The 27,128-nt window shown below is 36.6% G+C and overlaps 1 protein-coding gene across 1 annotated transcript in view; it reads left to right on the top strand.

The window, feature by feature from the left end:
• The window catches only part of NBEA (neurobeachin), a 667,766-nt gene that overhangs the window by 539,452 nt on the left and 101,186 nt on the right, over nucleotides 1-27,128 (top strand). The window contains exons 44-45 of the mRNA XM_052650319.1: nucleotides 4,592-4,707; nucleotides 19,132-19,244. Coding sequence (XP_052506279.1) covers nucleotides 4,592-4,707; nucleotides 19,132-19,244 — 229 coding nt within the window. The remainder of the gene's footprint in view (nucleotides 1-4,591; nucleotides 4,708-19,131; nucleotides 19,245-27,128) is intronic.

The following is a 27,128-nucleotide window of genomic DNA, read 5'->3' as shown; positions in this document are numbered from 1 at the left end:
TTGCGGACTGTGAGCACACATATACACTATACACATGCATATGGGCATGCATACATAGATATAGATGGTAGGTAGGTGAGGAGGTAGGTAGCTGGGTGAGTAGGTAAATAGATATACACACAGACACCTACAAAGAGTGTATGATATGTAAGATCCTATTACATTTAGAAAATTGTCAAAGGGAAGGGATGATGTCTGACCCCTACAAATAGAAGTCTTCCAGCTGAGAGTATCTTGGTAAAATCACCAAGGGATCCATTCTTTACTTTGTTTCTTTGACAAAAGGTTTTGTCAGTTTAAAGCAGAGTTTATCAAATGCTTCACGGGCTTCTGGTGGCTCAGATGGTAAAGTGTCTGACTGCAACACAGGAGACCCAGGTTCAGTCCCTGGGTCAGGAAGCCCCTGGAGAAGGAAATGGCAACCCACTCCAGTACTCTTGCCTAGAAAATTCCATGGATTGAGGAGCCTAGTAGGCTACAGTCCATGGGATCGCAAAAGAGTTGGACACGACTGAGTGACTTCACTTTCACTTATCAAACGCTAGGGAATATACCCTAAACTAAGCCCAAAGGAGACTGCTTTAGAAGTAAACAGACAAAAATAATCAAACTCAAAGGCAGGTATACAGCCAGAAAATCAACTTCATGTATCACTTAGGCCGCTTCTTGGGCAAGCCCACCAAAGAGATCACATTGCAAAGATTTAGAACAAAAGAAATGTTTCCATAAAGCTAGCAGAAAAGACCATGATTCTGGGAAAGATTGAAGGCAGAAGGAGAAAGGGACGACAGAGGATGAGAGGGTTGGATGGCATCACTGACTCGATGGACATGAGTTTAAGCAAGCTCCAGGAGCTGGTGATGGACAGGGAGGCCTGGCATGCTGCAGTCCATGGGTCACAAAGAGTTGGATATGACTGAACTGAACTGAGCAGAGCCTAATGAACACCCTTTTAGTTTACATGCATGTCTTATTTGCTGAGCACTTTCCAATTCCCAGGGACTATACTTTGTGTTCAAGTTTATAAGCATTAGTTTTTAGCTTATAAACAGCAGACATTTATTTCTGCCGGTTCTGAAGGATAGAAAGTCCAGGATCACTAGCAGATTTGGTGTCTGCTGATGGCCCAACTCCAGATTCATAGATGGTCATCCTGTCCACGTGTCTTCACGTGGCAGAGGGGCACTCAGCCCTTAATTCTTAAAACCATGTGGATTCTTAATGGATTTCTTTTTTTAACTTTTTTCTTTCTTTCTTTTTTTTTTTTTTTTTGCCATACCTGTGGCATGAGGGATATTAAGTTCCTCCACCAGTGACCAAATGGTTGCCCCTTGACGCAGCAGCATGGAGCCTTAACCTCCAGATGGACAAGGAAGTTCCTTAATGGAGTTCTTACCCATGTTACAGATAGGAAGTTTTTGGTTTAGATAAGTTACTTATTTTTCCCAAGATCATAGCCACTCTCTTAATTTCTATTTGGTGTCATCTATCACAGTGGTCCACATTGGTCAAAAGAGCAATACCCTTACCCCATGCATAATGATAGAAAAATACTGACAAAGAATTTGTCCGTTTTCTAGACTCCGTACTGATTGTCATTGTTTGGTTAATGTATTGCTATTTTCTATTCAGACGGTCATTATAATCAATAAATTTTGAGTATAGTTAGATTCTTTACTTATTAAGAATATACCTCGTTGCATATATAGTTAATGATTTTAAATGGTCACCATTTGTTATAGTACTTAGTATTTTTTTCCAGAAGGCAATTTTATCTTCTTCTTATTTCCCAGTTGTAAAAGCATTTTTGTGTAACCCAAATATGTACCAACTATACTCATTCAAATGTCTAAATGTTTATAGGATATTTTTAATAGCCCTATTGATTTACTGTTTATCATTTTTATGCCTCTTATGATTGAATTTATTTATTTTTTGAATTTCATCTCTCTGTAGCCATTTTTTTTTTTTTTGAGGGATAGAAATCCAATAACTGAAGTCATTTGGTTTATACTTTATTTAGACCCCACTCTAGTTCAAGTATTGTTAAATGCTAAGGACATAACAGTATGTATAACATAGTTCCTGCTCTCAGCGAGTTTATAGTAGAAAAGAGAGAGCAGTAAACAGGAAAAACTGGTCCTTTCCGTGAACTTGCTAATAATAATCTGATTTTCTAAATTCATTTCGTATGCCTGTATTTTTCTTCACAACTACATTCTCTAAGAATGACATGATAACCTACTCCCATGAGTCTCATTTATTTATCCTTATCACAATTTATTTGGTCTTGGTTTTTGAGTGTTTTTGGTGCTCAGGATTATTTCCATGTCAGCAGCTTTCTTCTTAAATTTTCTAGGTTTAAAATGTCAACAAATAAATTTACAACTTTATTCTATACTTTGCTTTTAGCAGACTAAGCATACTGCTGGTAAGAATTTTAGTCAGATTAGCAAGAATATGATTACAATAGTAATCCAGTGAAAGTTGGACTAAGCACATAATTATAATAGTGACAAATACAAATTGGGTCAATATAGTTTATTAATTGATAATTCAGAAAATATTTTAGCATGTTGCTATGATAAATCCAGAATCAAGGCTAAAATTTATAACATAAAGAATTGTGTCAGTGAGAGTATCTGGCCTGGAAAATTTTTGAATAGTGGTGCTAGAATGGCTTAAAATCTGAAAGCCCTGTGAAATCTGTAGCCCTGTGAAAATCATATTGCCAGTTAATTGAAAAGTGTACTAAGATATAGTATTTAAGTATGCAATATATATTCCCCTGACCATTGCAATTAGAATTATATAGTTCTTATGGAATCCTTAGGATCTATTATCTCAAGTATATATAACTAGGAAAGCTCCAAAAATGTTAACATGTGACCAAGCTGCTGCAAAATATTAACATTTTAAGCATTGAGTTAGACATAATTATTTTTTAAATTCTTAATTCAAATTTTAATTTGACACACCGAGTTTATTCCCATTCTTCCTTCCTCCTTACTTTTCTTCAACCCCTGTATCTTGGGTTTTTCTGGTGGCTCAGTGGTAAGAAATCCACCTGCCAATGCAGGAGACACAGGTTCAGTCCCTGGGTTGGGAAGATCCCCTGGAGAAGGAAATGGCAACACACTCCAGTATTCTTGCCTGAGAAATCCCATGAACAGAACTTGGCTGACTACAGTCCATGGGGTCAAAAAGATTGGACATGACTTAGCAACCAAGAGGCTTAGCTCTTGGCATGGTTATTAAGATCTCATGTGAGTGTAAACATGATAATAAAACATGGGAGATAAAAATAGTCTTAGGTCCACAGCTCCCACCATGGAGCCCTAAGATATCACAGTGAACTCTCAGGCCTACTGCAGGGCGTTTTATGTTTTTTTAGGGAAATACAGCAACATCTATCAAATGCTGCATGAACTCAGCTCAACTTAGTTCTAATCTTCAACATTTGATGGCACTGCATTCTTGTATTCTTTTTGATGACATCTTAGCTTTGTGAAACTAATTTTCAGGGGTTGCTGTGGTTTAAAAAAAGAACAGGCACTCCATGAAAATTCATGTGGGATAGGAAATGAAAATGGTAGTGTCAGGTATGATTCCCAGGTTTAAGAAGCTGTACAGTGCCCAACAGGTGTGCACTGCACCCCTTTAGTAAGTAATTGGGTTATTTAAGAAGGAAATAAAATACTATTTTTCTTTCAGTTTTTGAATATTGTATTCTCTCAGATAGCTACTAAGTTGTTATGGCTCAAGTGTTAAGTTATTTAGACCTAACTACTCAATAAAGAGAACTGTTAGATGTTTCTCTTGGGCTAGGAGCACCATGAAAAAATTCCTGAGACACTGAAGGTGGCACAAATTCAAAACGTTTGGGAACTTCTTTGTTAAGTGGTGATTGTTTTAGAAACTCAGCCTTATCATGCTTTCACAAAATCAGTCAGCTTTTAGAGAAACACATCCCTTCAAAGGTTCATAATTTACACACATTCTCCTGACTTACTCTCTTAAGATATTCCTATGTTCCTTCTTCTATTCCTATATTTTCAAAGATATTCCTATATTTTCAAAATTCTCAGTTGTTTGCTTTTGACCTTCTAGAGGATTATGTGTCATGTGGTTAGAGGCTGTGCTCATGTGCACACTCTGTGGGGAGACAGGCTTAAAAAGTTCAGTGGGGTCATTATTATATAAGGTTTGAGTCAAATGCTTATAAGCTGCTACCTGACCATCTACCTAGCATCTTAGCATGGGGTAGGTTTGCTGTGTTGTTTAAAAGCTGCTTTGACTGATTTTGAGTACAGTTTCGCCTTTTTTGTTCTTGTTGACTTGTAAAATATCCATTTGGAGCAATGTTATACAAATAGGTGCTTTCATATTGATTTATTCTAAGTAAATATGTGTATCTTCTCTGTAATAGATTTTTTCAAATATTGCTAATTCTACAACTAAAACGTTTTTTGTAATTTATCTAAGAAGGATAAACCATATATCGAATTATATCAAATCCATATATTAGTTATTATTTGACTTTTAAAGGTTATGAGTTTAAAGAAACTGTTATAATTTGCTTAATTGCTAGGAGGATATCACTGGCCACTCCTCGACAGCTTTATAAATCTTCCAACATGACTCAGCGCTGGCAAAGAAGGGAAATTTCAAACTTCGAATATTTGATGTTTCTTAATACTATAGCAGGTAAGACATCTCATTCTTTAATCTCACAATATGTTTATGTTCATCAAAATCCTCGATAATGTGACTTGATGGAATACATTGTTCTCCTTGGAATTCAAATACAGCATCAGAATAAATATTGAAGCACTCATATTAAATTGCTATCAGAAACTATACAAGCTAGCACTAAGGTTTAGTTGCATTTTATTGTTGAAGGAGCTTTTCCTTACTCTCCTTCAGCCATTTCCTTTGCTGACAGCTTTGTCTGAAAGTTTATTAAGAGTCAACAAACCATTGCCAGAGAGTGTCTGGAAATAATAATGGAAAAATGTAATTTCACTACTTTGTCATTCTCATCAGTAGCAGCTAGACAGGAGAATAACAACAGGATTCTGCCTAGTACAGATGTCACCTGGATTGTGGCATGGTTGGGTTACAACATGTTTTATTCCTTAAAATCTTCAAATGAAAATATAAAATCAGATTGCATTTCTGAATGGTGAGTAACTGCCATCAACTTTAGCAATACCATGCTTGTAAATTAAGAGAGGGTAGTGCTAAATCAGTGGTCATCAGTGGCTGAGTATGTCTACGAGATTTAAGTACCTATTTCTTTTTTTTCAGTTAGGCTCCAAAACCCTTATTCAAGGCCTTTGAATTACAAAGAGTTTGCTTCTGTAAATCAGGCTCTACAAAAACTTTTATTTTACAATAAGATAAATTTAAGTAACTATGCAGTGCATATGTATATGATTATTCTTTTTTATGAATGAATGCTCAGAACTGTGGATTTAGAGCCCTGTTCTCTGAATCACTGCTTAAAAGGATAACTGTGTAGTATAGCGCTTTTATAATCTATTATATATGTATGAATATGAACACTATAGTCTTATATTAAATATGGATAATATAGATATATATTAAATAGACAAAATAACTCAATTTGTTGACATAAAGTGATAAAAAGTTGTTTAAAATGGTTTTGCATTTTAATCATTTACTACATATTATAGTATTAATGCCTTTGCTAAATAGGATGTTAGAAGTACAACCAAAGAATGGTTGTATTACATATATTAATTTTTACTGTATACTTTATACACGCATATCCATTATATAGCTATATCTTCGTTACATATTTATATATACTCACATAATAGTCTCTACAATGTATATATCTTTAAAAAACCTATTTACTTACTCAAAAATAAAGGAAATATGTTATACTATTTAATTAATACATACTATATACATACAGAGAGTATAATGAACTTAAACATCTGAAATGTAAAGAACCTAATTTCATTAGTATATTTAGGTAAACAGCATGATGTAACATAAGTATCGTTGCCAAAGTGAAAAAGGATAGAATATCAAATCTTCCAACCTCCTGTCTTAGACCATAGGTGAAATTTCAAGTTTTAACTTTATCTTGGACTTTAAATCTTTTGGTGGGCATGTTTGGTATTTCTTTGCATATGTTTTAACAACTGATATGTTTAGTCATATATCATCTTGTCTTATACTATTGCTTGTAATATTTTCTTGCTTTCCCCACTGTTTTTTCTTTGGCCATTTAAATGAATTTCTGCCTATTTTTTTAGAGATTTATAACATAAGCTTTTTAAATCAGTCCTATGCAAAATAAGAACTTTCACTCAATGTACTACTTCTTATTCATTGCTTATCTTTGTCAATATAATTTCCTACCAGAATCCATATTATTATGAAACACTTGTTTTTGGAGTCCATATATTTTTGCATATTAAGAATGGTTTGACTTTTTATTAAAATCTTCTCATTATTACAGTATATTGTTTTCAGCTACATGGATCTTTGGGGCTTCCCTGGTAAAGAATCCTCCTGCAATGCAGGAGACCCAGGTTTGATCCCTGAGTCAGGAAGATACCCTAGAGAAGTAAATGGCAATCCGCTCCAGTACTCTTGCCGGGAGAATTCCATGGACGGAGGACCCTGTTGGACTACAGTCCATGGTGTCACAAAGAGTCAGACACAACTGAGCAACTTTCACTTTTCACATGGATCTTTACCTGATTTTTCAGGATAAAGTTCTTTTTTTTTCCCTTCTGCAGTATTCTTCCATATTCCCTGTGTTCGGTTTCTCTATTATCTATCCTTCAAAGATCTGTCAAAACTCATCATCTGTCATATGTCATAGATAAGCATATGACTTTTTCCCCTTGATTCTGGTACCTTATTGGAGCTTTTGGAATTAAAACTGGAAGACGTGGTGGTATGCCTCACTCCTAGTTCAGTTTCCAGTGGAGCTGGCACTTTTCCTAAAAGGTTTTGCTGTTCTAAAATGGAATTCTCTCTGCCTGTCCTCTGGATGGAGTGTTATCTAGTTGGTTATGTTAAAGGACATGTCTAGTCTCCATCCCTTCTCACTGCCTTTTACTTATGTCAGCTACATTTCCCAAAGTGTGGTGCACAGTTCCACCTGTAACCACTACCTACTTCATGCCTGTTGCTTTCTGGCCGTTTCTCTAACTCTAGAAGAATTGCAGTCTTGATAGAGATAACATCATGATCTGGTCTAAAAGCTTCCCTGACCAGTATGAAGTGAAAGTGTTAGTCACTCAGTGGTCTCCAACTCTTTGTGACCCCATGGACTCTAGCCCTCCAGGCACCTCTGTCTGTGGAATTTCCCAGACAAGAATACTGGGGTGGGTTGCCATTCCCTTCTCCAAGGAATGTTCCCAACCCACGGATCAAACTCAGGCCTCCTGCACTGCAGGCAGACTCTTTACTGTCTGAGCCACCGGGGAAGCCCACCCTGAGCAGTATAGACAGAGGTCTTCTTTCTGGTTGGGACAGTCTTTGGGTTTCTGAGCCAGGACACACAGATAGTAGGGGGAATTGGAGTGTCTTCCTAACTTCTTTTGAATAATTGGGGTCTGTTTTATTTGGTGACATTAAAAATGTATAGACCACAGTGTTAGTCAGTGTAAGTCACTCAGTTGTGCCCGGCTCTTCGCGACCCCATGAACTGCAGCCCACCAGGCTCCTCTGTCCATGGGATTTTCCAGGCAAGGATACTGGAGTGGGTTGCCATTTCCTTCTCCAGGGGGTCTTCCAAACCCAGGGATTGAGCCCGGGTCTCCTGCACTGCAGGCAGATTCTTTACTGACTGAGCTACAAGGGAAGCCTCAGGTGTTTTTCGAAAGAACGTATTGGATATTTTCCTTAATATGATTATAACTAAACATTAAAGTCTGTGTATTGTAGACAATAGAGTAAAAAGAAGTATAAAGCGGGTGAAGAGTCTCCCTGCAATATGGGAGACCCAGGTTCGATCTCTGGGTTGGGAAGATCCCCTCACAAAGGAAATGGCTACCCACTCCAGTATTTTTGCCTGGAGGATCCCCATGGACAGAGGAGCCTAGTGGACTATAGTCTATGGGGTGGTGACGAGTTGGACACAACTGAGCAACTTCATATTTACATTTAGGAATCAGAGCATTGCAACTAGTCAGGTGAATGAAATATACATAAGGGAGCATTTTAAGACAGCTGATGGTTAAGTGTTGAATAAGTGCTGTAAATAGTGAATGGTGCAAGAGCTAAGCAGACCAGATGAATTTTAAGGATGTGTTTGGGGAGGAAAAAAAAAAGAACAGAGCTTTACAAATTTCTGCCAGTTGAATATGTGATATGTGTTCAGTAGACATGAGTATCACAGCTTGGCTACTACTGGAGCTATTGGTTATCAGCCAGACTATAAAGAGCCTAAAACTAGGAGTCAGTATAGTTTCATAGTAGAAGGCAATGCAATATGAAATTTTAGGAAAATTAAACTGATAGCTATATTTCACATGAATCAGGAATCAGATTCCTTAACATTAGGAAGAGCTATTAGGAGAGGCTTTAGGACTCTAGATATGAAATCGACTTGTTCATCATTTTAACAGTTACTGAACACTTCTACTATGTGGCATGTACTGTGTTTGGAACAAACACTTCAGAGGAGAGCACTGCATGGTTTCTGCCTTTGAAGGGGTCATGGTATGCTCAGGAAAACAGATATGTATACCAGCAATTCCAGCAAAAAGTAGTAATTATTATAATGAGAAAATATACAAAGCTATTGGGCTTCCCTGGTAGCTCAGCTGGTAAAGAACCCACCTGCAATGCAGGAGACCCTGGTTTGATTCCTGGGTCAGGAAGATCCGCTGGAGAAGGGATAGGCTACCCACTCCAGCATTATCAGGCTTCCCTTATGGCTCAACTGGTAAAGAATCTGCCTACATTGTGGGGGACCTGGGTTCGATCCCTGGATTGGGAAGATACCCTGGAGAAGGGAACGGCTACCCACTCCAGTATTCTGGTTGCAAAGTTGGATGCGACTTTCACTTTCATTTGAAGTCTTAAATCCAGAAGGCAATATACTTACAGGAAAAGTTTCTTGTAGTCTTTTCATAGGCTTCTCTCATAGGCAACATTAAAGTTGAAAATTGAAATACAAATAAGAATTCACTAGAAAGTAAAGCAGAAGTCATTCCAAGAAAAAAGAAAATGTGGGCTCAAAAATTGGATTACAGTTGTTGTAACAAGTATGGCAGGGAAAAAAAGTAAATAATTTAATGCACAGTGTCATTATACAGAAAGTAGAAGTCACTGTAATATACTCTAGTTTGCTGCTGCTGCTAAGTTGCTTCAGTCGTGTCCAACTCTGTGTGACCCCATAGATAGCAGCCCACCAGGCTGGGCTCTCCCAGCTCCCCCTTCCCTGGGATTCTCCAGGCAAGAACACTGGAGTGGGTTGCCATTTCCTTCTCCAATGCATGAAAGTGAAAAGTGAAAGTGAAGTCGCTCAGTCGTGTCCGACCCTCAATGACCCCATGGACTGCAGCCTTCCAGGCTCCTCCACCCATGGAATTTTCCAGGCAAGAGTACTGGAGTGGGTTGCCATTGCCTTCTCCGTACTCTAGTTTAGTTGTTTACAAAGTAGGTCCCCACCCAGCAGTATTAATATCACCTGGGAACTTAGAGATGCAAAATTTAAGATTCCTTCTCAAACCAACTGAGTCAGAAACTTGAAGTGAGGCCCAGCACTCTGCATTGCAGGGAGCCTTCTAGGTGGTTCTTATGCTTAAAGTTTGACCATGATTGGTCTAACCATTTAAGATCTAATTATAAAAAACAAGATTTACATATGAAAGCATATAGAACATACAAGAAAGCATGCAGTCAATTGTCATTAACTGTAATAAAAATTTAGAGAAGTGAGAGATTAATATGACCTAGTCTAATCAAGGGAAGCCTCATTGAAAAGATGGGCTTTGAATGTATTCTAAGGATTTTGTCATACGTAGACAATTATGTGGATAAAATGAACCTTCATATAAGAGTAGAATGACAACCTGAAAAAGTTATAAAATACATGCAGAGGTACTCACCCTGCATGTATTCCTGCAAATTCTTCCTTTGCTATCGTCTTGAAGTTCTAAGTAGAGGAGCCAGTGTATATTGAGCACCAGCATTAGTTAAGCCGAAGAACTGATGCTTTTCAACTGTGGTGTTGGAGAAGACTCTTGATAGTCCTTTGGACTGCAAGGAGATCAAACCTAAAGGATCAAATCCTAAAGGAAATCAGTCCTGAATATTCATCAGTCCTGAAAGGACTGATGCTGAAGCTGAAACTCCAATACTTTGGCCATCTGATGTGAAGAACTGACTTCTTGGAAAAGACCCTGATGCTGGGAAAGATTGAAGGCAGGAGAAGGGGACAACAGAGGATGAGATGGTTGGATGGCATCACTGACTCAATGGACATAAGTTTGAGCAAGCTCCAGGATTTGGTGATGGACAGGGAGGCCTGGCATGCTGCAGTCCATGGGGTCACAAAGAGTTGGACGTGACTGAACTGAACTGAACCAGCATTAAAGAGTTGGGTGATGCTTTTATAAAGAAGCTTCACCAAAGCCACTATTGAGTACTTGATTAGGAAGCAGCTAGAATTACCTATTTTCCTGAATTGTGAAGAATATCATATATATCCATTCATCTCTTCTTTTTAATTTTTTTTTAATTTTTATTTTTACTTTATTTTACTTTACAATACTGTATTGGTTTTGCCATACATTGACATGAATCCACCACGGGTGTACATCATCTCTTCTTAATGGAACACTTTTCACAGTTCTTTAAAGGCAGGACTCTAAAGGATCCTAGAATAAAGGGAACTATAAAGATGTTAAACTGTACCAGGACCACTTTTACTAACACAGTTCTACTAAATAATCATGTTGTTTCATTGCACAGTTTTAGGGATATAGTTATTGTTCAATAAATACTTAAGTCAATTGATTGAAACTTTAGATTTATCAGTGTTCTTACTGACACATTATATTTAATTTCCTGGGTAACCCAAAGGCAACAAATGGTTGGCTTATATTTTATCATAGTCTTCTTTAAACATTTCTTTAATTACTCTTAATATCAAGATTCAGGAAAAATATTTTTATTATTTCTTTGTTAAGTCTTATTATTTCTTTTTTAAACACTTCTTTAATATTAAAAGCAGCATTCAGAAAAAAATGGTAAAAGTTAATGTTTATTGAGACATTTATAATGTTGCAAACACTGTTTCCTTCTAAGTGTTTTCCATTAAGTGTTTTCCTTAGTGTTTCCACTAAGTGGTTCTAAGTGTTTTAGGTGTATTTACTCATTTAATCCTAACAATAGCCCTGGTCCTTAACCCCATTTCACCAGTGAGGAGATGAGGTACAGAGAAGTAAATAACTTGCCCGAGTCACAGAACTAATTAGTGAAGTCGGGATTCTAATGTAGGTGGTTTAGCTGTAGAGCATCATTCAACTTCTGTACCACACCGTCTCAGGATATTCATGGTGCTGTGCAATTTTTACCTCATCAGCCTTAATCCATAGCTACTTTTAAGACTGAAAAAAAATTAATGATTCTTCAGTTCAGTTCAGTCGCTCAGTCGTGTCCGACTCTTTGCGACCCCATGAATCACAGCACGCCAGGCCTCCCTGTCCATCACTTTTAATTCGTATTTCATCAAAAGAACTTCTGACGTTTATTTACCATCATGACTTTTGTCCATAGGGATATGCTAGCAATAGATCTGGGCCTTGAATTATTAGCTCTAATGTAGACCCTGGTTCATGTTCAGTTGGGTCTCAGATCCAGAGAAACAAACTCTGAGACAGAAATGTGCAGGAAGTTTATTGGAGAGTATCCTTGGGATCAGTGTCTGTAGGGGAGTGAGGAAAGTAGAACAGAACAGGAGAACTTGAGCCCCAGAGTAACTGCAGGAAAGGCCTCAGCAGGTCCCACAGGAAACCAGAAGCTGGGATACCTTTCAGAGATGTCTTGCCCTGAGGCAAGGTGGCCAGGCCTTTGTTACCTACAGTTAGCAGTCAGTGGATGGAGACTCCTGGGAAGGACATAGAACCTTGGGTGAGAGGGCTTTCTTCTGATGATAATGACTCCCGGGGAATGCCGCCAGCCATGACACGACAGGAGCCACACAGTCACCAACCCCACATCCAGGATGGAGTGGTTCTCAGAATCACCTGGAGGGCTTGCTGAAACACAGGTTTTGATTCAGTAGGTTTAGAGTGGGGCTTAAAAGTTTGTATTTCTAAGAAGTCCCCAGGTGATCCTGATGCCACTGCTCCAGTGTCCACATTTAGAGAACCGCCATGTTACACCTATATTCTTACAATATACCTTACAATAATTGTCTTAATCTCCTATAGCATTCACACCTTCTATGGCACTATCTGTCCTATGAATGTTGGCACTTCAGGTAATGTGCCCTTAACATTTTATGTCTGTATCACTTCTTTCCAATAAGATTATGAAGTCAAAGTTTTGCTCTATAAACTCTCATCAAATAGAGCTGATTTAATGTTCATACTCTGAGTTTGCATGATTTTATAATCTATTATGTGAATGCACTAGAATCGCTGGATGAGGGATTCTTTAATTTCCTGGATCAGACAAAAGAGTTACAGAATAGAAACCGAGTGAGAAGATGAAACAACTCTTTCTGGCTTCAAGTTTTTTAAATTATGGGTCAATGTGACGTAATAAATCCACGTGTTCTGTAAGAAATATTCTAGTAATTCTCCTATAATCTCAGATTTACCATTTATCTCCATAACGTTAACATGAAATGTGAATTACATTTTATGACTCATTTCTTGCTGTCCGTTTCTTGAGGTCTCTCATACTTGGACAATTTGTCTTTTCTCCTTCATAGATTCTTTTAAAGATAAGACTAAAGCAGACAGAAGCAGTGTCCTAGTATTAATACAGTATGTAGATTGTTAGACCCTCATGTGACATATGTGTGTATGTATATATATACAATTGCATATAAATAGTTTATATATGTGCATTTTGTAAAAATACTTCACATAGTAAAAGAAGCTTATCAAATATTCAAAAAACATACTGTTTTGAAAAGTCACCTAAAGGCCTGCAAATGTTTTCATGGCCTTTATTTTGTTATATTTATAAATTTAACAAATACACTATAGAAAAATGGAAATATAGAAAATTATAATTTAAAATATAATTTTAAAATTTAATAATAAACTTAATTTAAAATTTTTAACATTTAATTTAAATAATTTAAAATTTTTATCAGTCCTAAGTCTAGCCATAAATATCATATTTAAGATTTTGGTGATTTTTCTGTGTGTGGTAATCTTTAGGAATCTGCTACACCTAAAGGTTTACATTCTATTCTTCCCATCTCATTAAATAGTATTTGAAAGCATAATCTTTAAAACTACATGAAAGTCTAGCATAGAACTGTTCTAAAATTTAACTATTTTGAAACAACAGGGTTTTTTTAATTTTTAAAGAACATTAATTTTCAAAGAAATTTAAAGAAATTAATTTTTAAAGAACAAAGCTAGAGGAGGTGATGAAATACCAGTTGAGCTATTTCAAATCCTGAAAGATGATGCTATGAAAGTGCTGCACTCAATATGCCAGCAAATTTGGAAAACTCAGCAGTGGCCACAGGACTGGAAAAGGGCAGTTTTCATTCCAATCCCAAAGAAAGGTAATACCAAAGAACGCTGAAACTACCGCACAATTGCACTCACCTCACACGCTAGTAAAGTAATGCTCAAAATTCTCCAAGCCAGGCTTCAGCAATACATGAAACGTGAACTTCCTGATGTTCAAGCTGGTTTTAGAAAAGGCAGAGGAACCAGAGATCAAATTGCCAACATCCGCTGGATCATGGATAAAGCAAGAGAGTTCCAGAAAAACATCTATTTCTGCTTTATTGACTATGCCAAAGCCTTTGACTGTGTGGATCACAATAAACTGTGGAACATTCTGAAAGAGATGGGAATACCAGACCACCTGGCCTGCCTCTTGAGAAACCCGTATGCAGGTCAGGAAGCAACAGGTAGAACTGGACATGGAACAACAGACTGGTTCCAAATAGGAAAAGGAGTACGTCAAGGCTGTATATTGTCACCCTGCTTATCTAACTTATACACAGAGTACATCATAAGAAACGCTGGGCTGGAAGAAGCACAAGCTGGAATCAAGATTGCTGGGAGAAATATCAATGACCTCAGATATGCAAATGACACCACCCTTATGGCAGAAAGTGAAGAAGAACTAAAGAGCCTCTTGATGAAAGTGAAAGAGGAGAGTGAAAAAGTTAGCTTAAAGCTCAACATTCAGAAAACTAAGATCATGGCATCCAGTCCCATCACTTCATGGCAAATAGATGGGGGAAGAGTGGAAACAGTGGCTGACTTGATTTTTCTGGGCCCCAAAATCACTGCAGATGATGACTGCAGCCATGAAATTAAAAGACGCTTACTCCTTGGAAGGAAAGTTATGACCAACCTAGATAGCATATTCAAAAGCAGAGACATTACTTTGCCAACAAAAGTCTGTCTAGTCAAGGCTATGGTTTTTCTAGCGGTCATGTATGGATGTGAGAGTTGGACTATAAAGAAAGCTGAGCACTGAAGAATTGATGCTTTTAAACTGTGGTGTTGGGGAAGACTCTTGAGAGTCCCTTGGACTGCAAGGAGATCAGCCAGTCCATCCTAGAGATCAATCCTGGGTATTTATTTGTAGGACTGATGTTGAAGCTGAAACTCCAATCCTTTGGCCACCTGATGTGAAGAGCTGACTTATTTGAAAAAACCCTGATGCTGGGAAAGATTGAGGGCAGGAGGATAAAGGGACGACCGAGGATGAGATGGTTGGATGGCATCACCTACTCGATGGACATGGGTTTGGGTGGACTCCGGGAGTTGGTGATGGATAGGGAGGCCTGGTGTACTGCAATTCATGGGGTTGCAATAAGTCGGACACGACTGAGCAACTGAACTGAAAGAACATTAAGTTTTGGAAGAGTTTCAGTGATGCTTAGAGTTTGACTAAAAATGTGAGTTCAACCTCTAACTTCCAGAGTTGACCTAAGTTCTCTTTATTGTGCTTCAAAAGATACAGCCTGTGCCTCATTTTGTACTTTATTAGATAAGACTATGAACAAGGTGTTAAAATCTGGCATTGAAAAAAAAATAGAATAACTGCTAACATAGCTTCATGTGAATGATCCCGTTAGGTTTGGAAGGTTTCTTAAAAAGCTTTCTGAGTTGTTTTTTATATGATCAGCTAATGAATTCAGCACAACTTCCTCAACCCCAACCTTTTTCTCCTGTTTAGCATTTTCCACTTTTTTACTCTGTGATGTACAAGCCCTCCCTGGTTAATTATGTATATATTTAGCTACTGCATGTGTTAGGCTTATTATTGTCATCTAATTAGATGTAACTTGAACTGCTTGCTTCTAGAAAAATCATTAAAAATTCTTTCCTAATGACCTAGAGATGACAAAATGTCTGTAAAGTGTGAAGAAGCAGACAAGCACAGGAACATCGCTCTTAAAGAGTGTTAATCCAGATGCTGCAATCATCTAATTAAACAATATTTTGCTGTCATTAACATTTTCACCAAGGAATTGCAGTTATAATTTCTTTGTCAGCTGTCTCTAGATCACTTTACCTTCAAAACTAAAGTGCCATATAAAAACATTAAATTGGATGGTTTAATTAAAAGGTTTTTTTTTTAAGTGAAGAAATGTATCTAGTGTTTCTGAGATCTCATTTACTGTGCTTCACTTTTATTGTTTGAGTAGATTAGTATCATAAGCTTATGATATTTAATATTCATCTTCCAAGATAAGTCTTTATAAGCATGGTTAGTAAAAAAAAAAAAAAAAAGCTTTTCACTTATTACTACTGGAAAAAGAAAGGAACCCTACCAATTACAGCACAAGGTTATTTACTAAATTCCAATTATCCAAAAAAATTCATAAATACCTATATTTACCGGAACCTAACAGGTATTACTTTGAAAATATTTCACTTTTATGGTTAATTTTGTAAACAGCAGTTGTTGTTGTTTTGTTCCATTTCACAAAGATGTTTAGTAAAATAATTAAAAATAATAATGCTAATTTGTGGCTAAAACTTATAAATGGAAAATACCAGAGTACCAACTTCATCCATGAGGGTTTTAAATACATGAGTTTTTAATTAAAATCAAGAATATATATTTACTGTCTATGTTGCAAAGCTTTTATGTGGAGATTTTTATATAAAAAGATTTTAATATAACTGTCAGAACAGCTATTTATATTGTTTATTATATTTATTAGATTTAAAATGGCTTTAGTAATTTAAAACTTACCAAAGTTTTCTAAGCATTTATTTTTAAAGAATCTTCCAAAGATTATTAAAAGTGAATTACAAAAAATGCAGGACAGGTTAAGTATAGTGAGTTGTGACTGTTGGCAGCCATCAATTTGTGTGTGTGTGGTAAAGAGTATACTTTCTTTTTAAAAATTTTTTTCTAAAAATAGCATTATGTCTTTTATTAGAAAATCATTTCTAGAAAAAGCCAGTGTCTTCAAGTATGGTCTCTATTTTTATGCTGTTTCTGCTTAAACAATACATTTAAGTACTGAGTTAATGTAAATTGGCATTTTATTTATTTTATTTTGACAGTTTTTCCTTCTTATGAAATGTCATCAGAAATTTTTAAAAAATATTATAACTTTCAGCTGTTCATTTATTTATATAAGTAATATGTTACATAAATAACATCAAATTAATCTCGGAAAATACACATATATTGGAAGACCTCGCTTTCATTAAAATCTATAGATTTTTAAGGAGAATGGTAACTGAAAGAATGGCAGAGCACTAAATATGCCAGGGAACTACTTAGAACCCTAGAGATAGCTCTGCCCAGCCAGGCTAGATGCCCTGTGTATGTACTAGCGTAGAAAACACCCCTGGGAGTCATCAGGGGTCCTAGGTTAACATGAACGTGAACTCTCAGTAATAATATTAAATTTTAGAATTTCACACTGTGTATCTTAAAGTGACTGCTTTAGAAGAATGTCTCCATATTCTGCTAAAGAAAAACTTTAATTAAAAGGTTCCAAATTCTTGTTTACTCTCATCACTGTTATTCATCACAATAGAGTTGCAAATATGAAGTAAGCACATTCATTGGCTGCCAGTATGCCCTTCTAGTGGTTTAACATGCATGCTCACGAGGCCATTCTCTCTCTTGTGCACTTCCGTGCCTTTACGCAGTCCTCATCCTGCAGTTTCCATTCTTTATTTGGCTTACGTTTGTTCATCTTTTAAAATCTAGCTCACTTTATCCCATTTTTATCACGTATATGTTCATTCCTTCAACAGATATCCATCAGACAAACAGAATATTCAACACACAGAGTTTTGCTTTTTATTTTTAAAGTTCAGACCCTACATTTTGGAGTTTTCAGGACTAGTGGAGAAGCAGACAAATATTAGCTGTAATACATCTGCAACAGTGCTATGGCAGAGAACAAAGAGGAAGTCCCAACGTTACTCTCATCTCGTTTCAGGAAATGCAAAGTAGGAGTGACATTCTGCCTTCTTTCAATTGCCTTCATATATGATAAACACCTACATTAATTTATGCATTTAAAACAATAGGTATTTTTGTTGTAAGATGCAGAGATTCGCATAAGAACAGATAAAACAATCACCCAATAAAATGTTTACTCAGTGAATTAATTAATTTGATTTCATGCTTATAATTGTTAACAGATTTAGTTCTTCCTCAGATTATGTGTTGTTTTTTTTTCTATTTCACAATCAATGACCAATTGCTACAAGAGTAGGTATCATTTCATGTCAGTTCTCGAAGATAGATAAGAAAATGTATGTATATCTATGCTACTGTTTTACTAATATGGTGTGTGCAACAAGGTGTACAAGATGAAATCCTTATCAAGATGAAATCCTTATCACTAATATCAGGGAAATAGATGTTTTTTATGGGTTTGAATAGAAATCTAGAAAGTTGTATGTTCAATTCATATCATATTTTTATAAGAAACAATCTTGTCCAACAAAAGTTGTCTTTGGACCCTGTTTCCTTAATCATGTTTCTCTTAATTTCGTCTGATCATTTGTAATTTCAGCATCAGTTTATCAGGGTGAGCCTGTGCTGTACTCTCCCTAAGTTTTCCACAGCCCCACAGGCTTCAGTATCCTACCCCTGAAAAATTATTATGTCTAAAACTAAAAAACAAACAGGAAAAAATATCCAGCTAGCATTCAACAGCTCTCTTGCTAAACTGAAACAACATAATAGGAAAAGAAAATTTGTGAGCTTAAGGAAGTGAAAAAAAAACGTGCTTGACATCTGCCCCATTGCTTTTCCATACTGACTTCAGTGCACTTCCATTAACTTGAAAATTCTCTACTTTGATTGTCAAGAGAAGCACAATGTAGTATTCAGTGTGCTGGCAATAGAATTTTTAGAGATATACTCGGTATAATAGAATACCATCACATGATCTGCAAATAGGCAGGCCAGCTGGTGACCTCCTCCACGATCACTTTCAGGGAACTTGGCCTACAAGGCTCTGCTTCCGAGGTGACAGTAGCATCTTCATCATTTACAGCTGGAAAGAGATGGAACATGGAGCATCCAAGTGCCAAGTTGCAATGAACCAAGCCTGGAGGTGCTGATATCAATTGTGTCACATTCTGTTGATTAGAACTTAAGCCCCATAGCCATAGCTACTCATAAGGGAGCCTAAGAAACATGGTCTAGCCTAGGAAGAAGAGAGATGGATTATGACGGATAGCTAGCAATCACTTCAAGTTATCTTACAAAAAAGTAATTCTCGTTAGTTACTTCTAAATTAATTATTATTGAGTGAATTCACTTGAAACACGTCGTTATAAGTGCTTTTGATTAAATAAAGACATAGTTCAATAAACAAAAGAGTTACTTTTCTTCTGCAATGCAATAGTTGCCTCATTGATTATAAAGACGGTCAACACTTTCCTAAGCAGTTAGTGTATACAGATTTTCATGTCTCTCTCTCTTTACTAGGACGGACATACAATGATCTGAACCAATACCCCGTGTTTCCATGGGTATTAACAAACTATGAATCAGAAGAGCTGGATCTGACTCTTCCAGGAAACTTCAGGGATCTATCAAAGGTAACTTTTAAATACATAGAAGTCAATTTTCTTCGTAAGGCTATATTCTAAAAACATTTCTACCAGAGTATGTACGTTCAATTAGTGTTGTAAGAAAGGTAAAGTTGAATATCTCCTCTTTTTGTACTCAGCATCTAAATTTCATCAATCCTTAGCATAGGAGTTAAGCTATAAGAAGTTAAATTAGTACTAGTATAGACAAAATGAAATGGCTATTTGAGAAATAGCATATGTAAGGAGAGGTTGTTCTGATATTCTAGGTTTTAATGGTTCAGGCCAGAGACTTCAAATTAGTACAAAATATGACCAATAATTTATGTGATATATTTCTTAGATGATAAGACATGTTATCTTAACTGTAGTACATACATACATTGGAGAGTAGCTTTATAAGGAAAAAGAAAGTAGGACACAGTAATTTATCAAGGATCTGTTAAGATAAAAGAGAGAAGATTTATCCCAAAAATAGCAAGAAAAAATACATAATGGATGATAAGAATAAAAAGCCAATTTTTGGTTCATTCACCTCATTTGCTGAGACGAAACTTAATGTGGGATATGAAACTCTTTGAAATTCAGTGAAGAACTAGGTACTCAGCCCCAAAAGCTTCTCTCTAGCCTCAGCTAATGTCAGAGCCAGGCCATAAAGTTTAGATAGTTTAGCCATTTTAAGCCTCAGCTCATCCACTCTGGATTTTCTGTCTTCCTTAGTTGTCTAGTTTAGTATTCCACAACAGCATGAAAGGCGTGTGTGCATATGTGTATACTTTTGGTTTTGGCAGGGAGAGGGTTAAGGAGCTCATGAAAAAGTGTAGCATAAGCCCTGCAAGGCAGGAAAGTGAGCAATATAACCAATTTAAGTTTAATCTCACAGTTTTTAACTGAGCACACCTTCTCTTGCCTTTTTTTCTTGCCTTTGAAAATTAGATCCACATAAGTTGAAGTTCTCTATGTCACTGCTTACAGCTGTGGGAGCTGAAGCCATTCTCTTTGCCTCCGTATCTCCATTTGTAATATGAGAATAAGTCCTACTTCATACAGTTGTGAAGGTCAAATGACATGGGCATTTAAAGAATGTAACATAGTACTTGGATCATAGAAGCACTTCATGAATATGAGCTATTATTACATATGGAATGTTTCTTAGCCTGTGGCTGAAGTCTGTGTACTAATTTTTCCATGTTATCTGCCCTTCACTCTCTAGTTCTTATATTTTATGGGATTTCCTATCAAACTTGCTAGCTCATTGCTGATTTTAGCTGTGCTGTTATAGGTACTCCAGGGACCTAAGGGATCAGTTAGCCAGCATCTTATTGAGAGTCACATAGCTGGTAGAAAAGTGCTAGCAATTGAATTTCAATATGGCTACAGATATAATAATTTTTCCATTGTGATTGCAATGAACAAAAATCTTTAATCATTTACTGTGTGCAAATAAGTATTCAGACTCAGGCAGAATTCATAAGGCCTGCCCTTCAGAAGCAAATCTGATTATTGATTATCTGAATGATAAAATCATTTTCTGTAAAATTAAATAAGAATGTACTGTATTTTATAGGGAAATACATGAGAGGCAGTAAATAGAGGTTAGGAACAAGAACTCTGTAGCTAGACTGCCTGGCAGATACTAATTCTGCACTACTGGCTTTGAGGCTTTAGACAACTATTTCACTTCTCTTTTCCTCAGTTTCCTCACTTGTATAATGAGGCAGTAATAATAGGGTTGTTGTTGAATTGATAAAGTGTAAAAATACTGAGAGCACCTGGGGTATAAATATAATATAGTAAATCATTGATATATACTTTGAGTTATCTTTCAAGTTTCAAATAAGGATGATTAATATACACTGTTACATCCTTATTGGAATTAGGATGTTTGAATGGTATGCATTTTTTACATGAATTTCTAATATTGAGGTATAAACTTTAGATGTAAAACAAGACCAAACTAACTTATAAATGTGGAGGTGAAAACTGTTAAATTAGTTCTTTAACAAAATCTTACTAACATGTGTTTTATTTAACATTAATTCAATAGTCATTATGTATTAGACACTATGTGTGTGTATATATATGTACACACACAGTAAAATGTATAGTGTAGATTCTCATATAGCATCTTACATGAGAATTCCTCTCATGTAGTTCCTTATATAATATAGTTCATTCTTATTTAATTTTACAGAAAATGATTTTATCATTCAGATAGTCATGTAGCATGTTACATAGTGTTATAACCTTATGAGTTAACTACTACTATAGGTATTTTAGATTATTTTTAGCAAAGGGAAGAGAAAACCCTTTTTTTTTAATCAACTGGGATATTATGATGAAAGGAGGCTTACAGACCAAAGTTCCTCTCTTCCTCCATTTACATGTCCATTCTTTCAGTCATTAATTCAACAAACACCACACACACTTACTGTATGTATGTTAAGCCCTGTCCTAGGTGAAGGAGTGTACAGGAGTCAGTAAAGACGTATCTTAGCCATCTTGGAGAGACTCCAGTCCAGAGCTGAGAGGAAGACTCAGACAGTTACCAGAAATCTGGGAATCCAGCATTATGGCAGTAGGTATAGTATGGGCTGGAACAGACTGAAAAAATGCAAGCTCAAGTATACTAACACATTTGGACTCAAAGGTTCTTGAAACATTATCCCAACCAAAGAAAATATAGCCTTCATCTTGATTAATATGGATGAGATAAGGCATATGGTAAAATATTTGCTGGTAATTATAGATTTTTAGTTTATTCTTGTAGAAAAGATAAGTTAAATGAGAAAATCACAATTTCTAAAGTAACTAGAATATGTAAACATTCTTCAAGTTTTTTAAAGATGATCTATTTAACCTGTATGCCTTCTTCCAGAACTTTTCCTTTTGTGACCCACATGTGCTCTCCTAATTTTATTTAGTGTTAGATAAATAAAAGAGGTAAACAGACAGCCTAAACAAGTTAGGCGACATGAACACTGACTGCTTTTGCAAACATAGAGTCCTTCATATTGTGAAGTTTTGAACCCATGGTTCTTAAAAGATAGATCACTTTTTCTTCAAATTCTACTATGTTCCATTCTTTAGCAATTTGTTCTTTACATTCTGTCAAAATAACATGATAGGAAAATGGTAGCAAATTAAAACCTTGATCTGTTAATAAATTATTCTTACATTCTTTCCCATGCTTAGTTGAATTTCTTAATAGGAACTTCTTACAAATGGGCTAGAAACTGAAAAACATCCTGTATAAAAATCATTAATAAATAAGATTTTAGTGTATGAAAATATATCATATTATATGCCTAATGGGAAAATGATATTTGAAGTATAATATAACTGGAAAGAAAAACTTCTAATGATGCAATATTATTACAGTGAAGAGATTACCATTGAGAAGCGCATGAAATTCTTGTAATTATAACCAGTACTATGAATGAAATTTTTAATGAAAAGTTTGTTAATCTTCAGGAATTCAAGGAATATTTGGAATATATGAACAGTAGTATTAACTAGAAACATTCTAAAAGCTCTCCAATAACAAAAGTTTTTCCTACACAAAATTTAGGACCCAAGTCATAATTCCTATCAGTGAATAAATTGTAGAATTTGTTTTACTAAACAACATTTAGAGCCTCAACTAATTTTTACTTCTTTGCTGCATAAAAGTTAAGACATTAAGAGATGTACAGTCCTTTAAAAAGTCACAGATAATTTCTTTTCTATCTTCATACCTCTGCATTGCATTGGTTTCATAAATACTAGTTGTGTCAGGACTTCTGATGAATGTTTCAGATAGTCCAGCTTAAGCAGTTGGCTTGAACAGTAAATCAACATTATTGGTTCTCACAACTGAAAAATTCAGAGGAGGAAGGTTTAGTTTTCAGTCAAGCTTTTTTTTCTCCAGTGATGCAAATAATGCCACCAAGCACCGAGTTCTTTGCACCGTTCTGCTCTGCCTTCCCCTCTGTGGGCTTTGTACTCACGCTCTGCTGGATGGCCTCCAGTAGCTCCAGGAAATCCCCTTTTAGGAGCAAAATGACCATGACAGTTCCAGACTCATATCAAACTATCCAAAGAAAGCATCTCACCAAGTTCCTCATGTGAAAGACAAAAGAAACTTTGCTTTCCCAGAAATCCCAGAAAATATCTTTTCACGTGCAAGGCTGAGTTGACAAGAGGAATGTTGAATTCCTATACCCTAAAGAAAGGGAGCTTAAACTAACTCACTATTATAAAATGTCAAATATACTGTATCTGAAAGTTTCTTCTTTATAGTTTCTGTAATCTATACAATAGCAAATGAACTACAGGTTTGTATACACAGAGCTACTATGTAAAAGGAACTTTCCAAGGTGCTAAGAGAATTTTAAGATATAGACCTAACTCTCAAGGAATGTTCATTGGTTATGAAGGAGAAAAAACTAATTGGCAGTAGGTTGCCTATTACATATACAATCTGAACGGGTTACAAGCTGGAATCAAGATTGTGAAGAGAAATATCAACAACTTTAGATATGTGGTCAGTTCAGTTCAATTCAGTCGCTCAGTCGTGTCCAACTCTTTGCAACCCCATGAATCGCAGCATGCCAGGCTCCCTGTCCATCACCAACTCCTGGAGTTCACCCAAACTCATGTGCATGGAGTCGGTGATGCCATCCAGCCATCTCATCCTCTGTTGTCCCCTTCTCCTCCTGCCCCCAGTCCCTCCCAGCATCAGAATCTTTTCCAATGAGTCAACTCTTTGCATGAGGTGGCCAAAATACTGGAGCTTCAGCCTCAGCATCAGTCCTTCCAATGAACACCCACTCTAATGGCAGAAAGCGAAGAGGACTTAAAGAACCTCTTGATGAGGGTGAAAGAGGAGAGTGGAAAAGCTGTGCTTAAAACTAAATATTAAAGAACTAAGATCATGGCATCTGGCCCATCACTTCATGGCAAATAGAAGGAGAAAAGGTGAAGCAGTGACAGATTTCCTCTTCTGGGGTCCTAAAATCACTGAGGATGGTGACTGCAGCCATAAAATTAGAAGACAGTTGCCTCTTGTTAGGAAAGCTATGACAAACCTAGAGAGTGTGTTGAAAAGCAAAGACATCACTTTGCCAACAGAGATCCATATAGTCAAGGCTGTCATCTTTCCAGTAGTCATGTATGATTGTAAGAACTGGACCGTAAAGAAGGCAGAGTGCCAAAGAATTGGTGTTTTTGAACTGTGGTGCTGAAGATGACTCATGAGAGTCCCTTGGATAGCAAGGAGATCAAATCAGTCAATATTAAGGGAAATCAACTTTGAATACTCATTGGAAGAATTGATGCTGAAGCTGAAGCACCAATACTTTGGCCACCTGATGCAAAGAGCCAACACATTGGGAAAAAACCCTAATGCTGGGAGAGGTTGAAGGCAGAAGGAGAAGAGGGTGACAGAGGATGAGATGGTTGGATGACACCACCAATGCAATGGACATGAACTTGGGCAAACTCCGGGAGATGGTAAGGGACAGGGAGGCCTGGCATGCTGCAGCCCATGGGGTCATGAAGAGTTGGACACAACGTGGCGGCTGAACAACAATAATCATAATATATGAATCTCCGTGGTGGCTCAGTCGTAAAGAATCCACCTGCCAGTACAGGAGACATGGGTTTGATCCCTGGGTTGGAAAGAGTTCCTGGAGAAGGAAATGGCCAGTATTCTTACCTGGGAAATCCCATAAACATAGGAGCCTGGCAGGCTACAGTCCACTGGGTCACAAAAGAGCTGAGTGTGACTTAGTGACTAAACCACACAATGGTTGTAATATATGACATTAAGTGGAGTCAGAAATAAATTTATCATAATTAATTTAAGCTAGTGAAGCTTAAACTTCAAAGCCCATCAAGTTTCAGGGGCCTCCTCTTATCACTTGCCCCTAATTGTATGTCTGTAGCTTTATGCTCCTTTTCTTAAAGAGACCTTCTCCTACAAATTGCTTGTATCATAAAATCCAAATCTATTCTCAGTGCAAAGAAGGATCTCTCTCTCAAGGAATCCTGGATGCTTCACTGAAGCAAATGAGAGGGGTATGAAAGGGTATAAAACAGCTATGTACACCTGGGTCTGTTTCTTCCCATAACTGATCTAAGTACATAATTCAGCTGTTACGTGCGTTTCTTACATACATCCCCAAAATGTTCTGACAATATTAACAAAGCAATGGCTATTTCATTTTTAAGCAGCATCTAATACTTAACAGGAATTCCCTGGTAGCTCAGTTGGTAAAGAATCTGCCTGCAGTGCACGAGACCCAGATTCAATCCCTGGGTCGGGAAGATCCCTTGGAGAAGGAAATTGGCAACCTACTCCAGTATTCTTGCCTGGAAAATCCCATGGACAGAGGAGCCTGGTGGGCTGTAGTCCATGGGGTCTCAAGAGTCGCACACAACTTAGCAACTAAACTACCACCAATACTGAAAAAAATCACATTGGAAAAATTAGTAATAATATTTTTATAGGATCCAGACAAGAACCAAAAATGAGAAAATAAATAAAAATAATTGCTCTGCCCCAGACATACTTTCCCTGGGGCTTCGGTGCCGTGGGCAGGATAGCGATCTGAGTTGGAGATGGCTTTCTTACTCTTCACAAAGTCAGCTTCAGCAGTTATAGAGAGAGGGGAATACTGGAGGTTTCTATTCTCTGTACTGGCTGCTGGGAAAGGCTAGCTCCAGAATCATCACACCTTTTCAGTTTTCCTTTACGTGTATCGGTATTAAAATTGAGAGGAGAAAAAGGAGAAGTCGTCAACAGAACATGGAAAGAATATAAGCTCTATTCAAATGTAGCTCTCTCACCTGCTGTGCAGACTTAGGCTTGTTTCCTAAGCTCTCTGAACTTCTGTTTGCTCTTCTTTAAAATGAACACAATAGTATTCACATGGAGTTGTGAATTAAGTGCAATAATGTAGGTAAGGCATCTATCATAATGCCCAACACACAGTGGCATTCAGTGACTAGGGGTCAATAAAACAAAATTTTCTAATTCTCAGTTGAGAGTTTGTGATTGAAAACAATCTAGTGATGAAGATTGGTTTAATTTTATTTTAATAAAATCAAAAGCAACAATTTTTAATAAAATATGAAATATTTTTCATGCAATAAATGACTGTTTTTTCATCTGTGTAAATTTCCAGGTTAACAAAAGCCTTAAACATCAAATTGCTGGTTAAATGTTTACTTAAATTTGAGATACACATTTATTTAAATGAAATATTTTATTGTATTTATAATATTCTTACTCTTGCTTCACCCACTTAACTGAACAGTTGAAGAGCACAGGAGCAATGAAAGTAAGTTCCTCATCAGTAAAATGTATTAGACCCCTCTTCAGATTAGACATCACAAGTTTGAGTTTTATTCATTACATGTGCAGGTTAGAGGTCATATGTATTGTTTGACATGATGGACAGCTAATGACACAACCCATCATTGACATATCTTTTCCGTACTCAACCAACGCTGAGTGTAGAGATTTTTCTCCAAATTTGTACAGATTTTCTTCATGGAGATGTGACTTTGTGGCAAAATCTACCTTAAAGCATGATATATGCCACTGCTTCAGTTATCTACATACACCCATGAATTTTACTCTGCAGTTACAGTGGTTGTGTGGCTTTGACATGAAGCACAGCCCCTTGCTCACTAAAGTGTAAATGGAATTTTCCTATTTCCCAGTCAAGCCCTCTGATAAATGAAATAGTTTCATCACAAGAGCCAAATCTTACTAACATTGACATGAGCATAGGACATCACACACACACACCCATTCATTGTGTGGAAAAAATATGTTTTGTTAACACAGGAGTTGTTTGATTGACAGATGATGATAAGCATTACCATTATTTCCCAAATTATTCT

The sequence above is a fragment of the Budorcas taxicolor genome, chromosome 12 (assembly GCF_023091745.1).
Source record: "Budorcas taxicolor isolate Tak-1 chromosome 12, Takin1.1, whole genome shotgun sequence".
Lineage (NCBI taxonomy): Eukaryota > Metazoa > Chordata > Mammalia > Artiodactyla > Bovidae > Budorcas > Budorcas taxicolor.
This window is presented reverse-complemented; position numbering and strand designations above follow the sequence as displayed.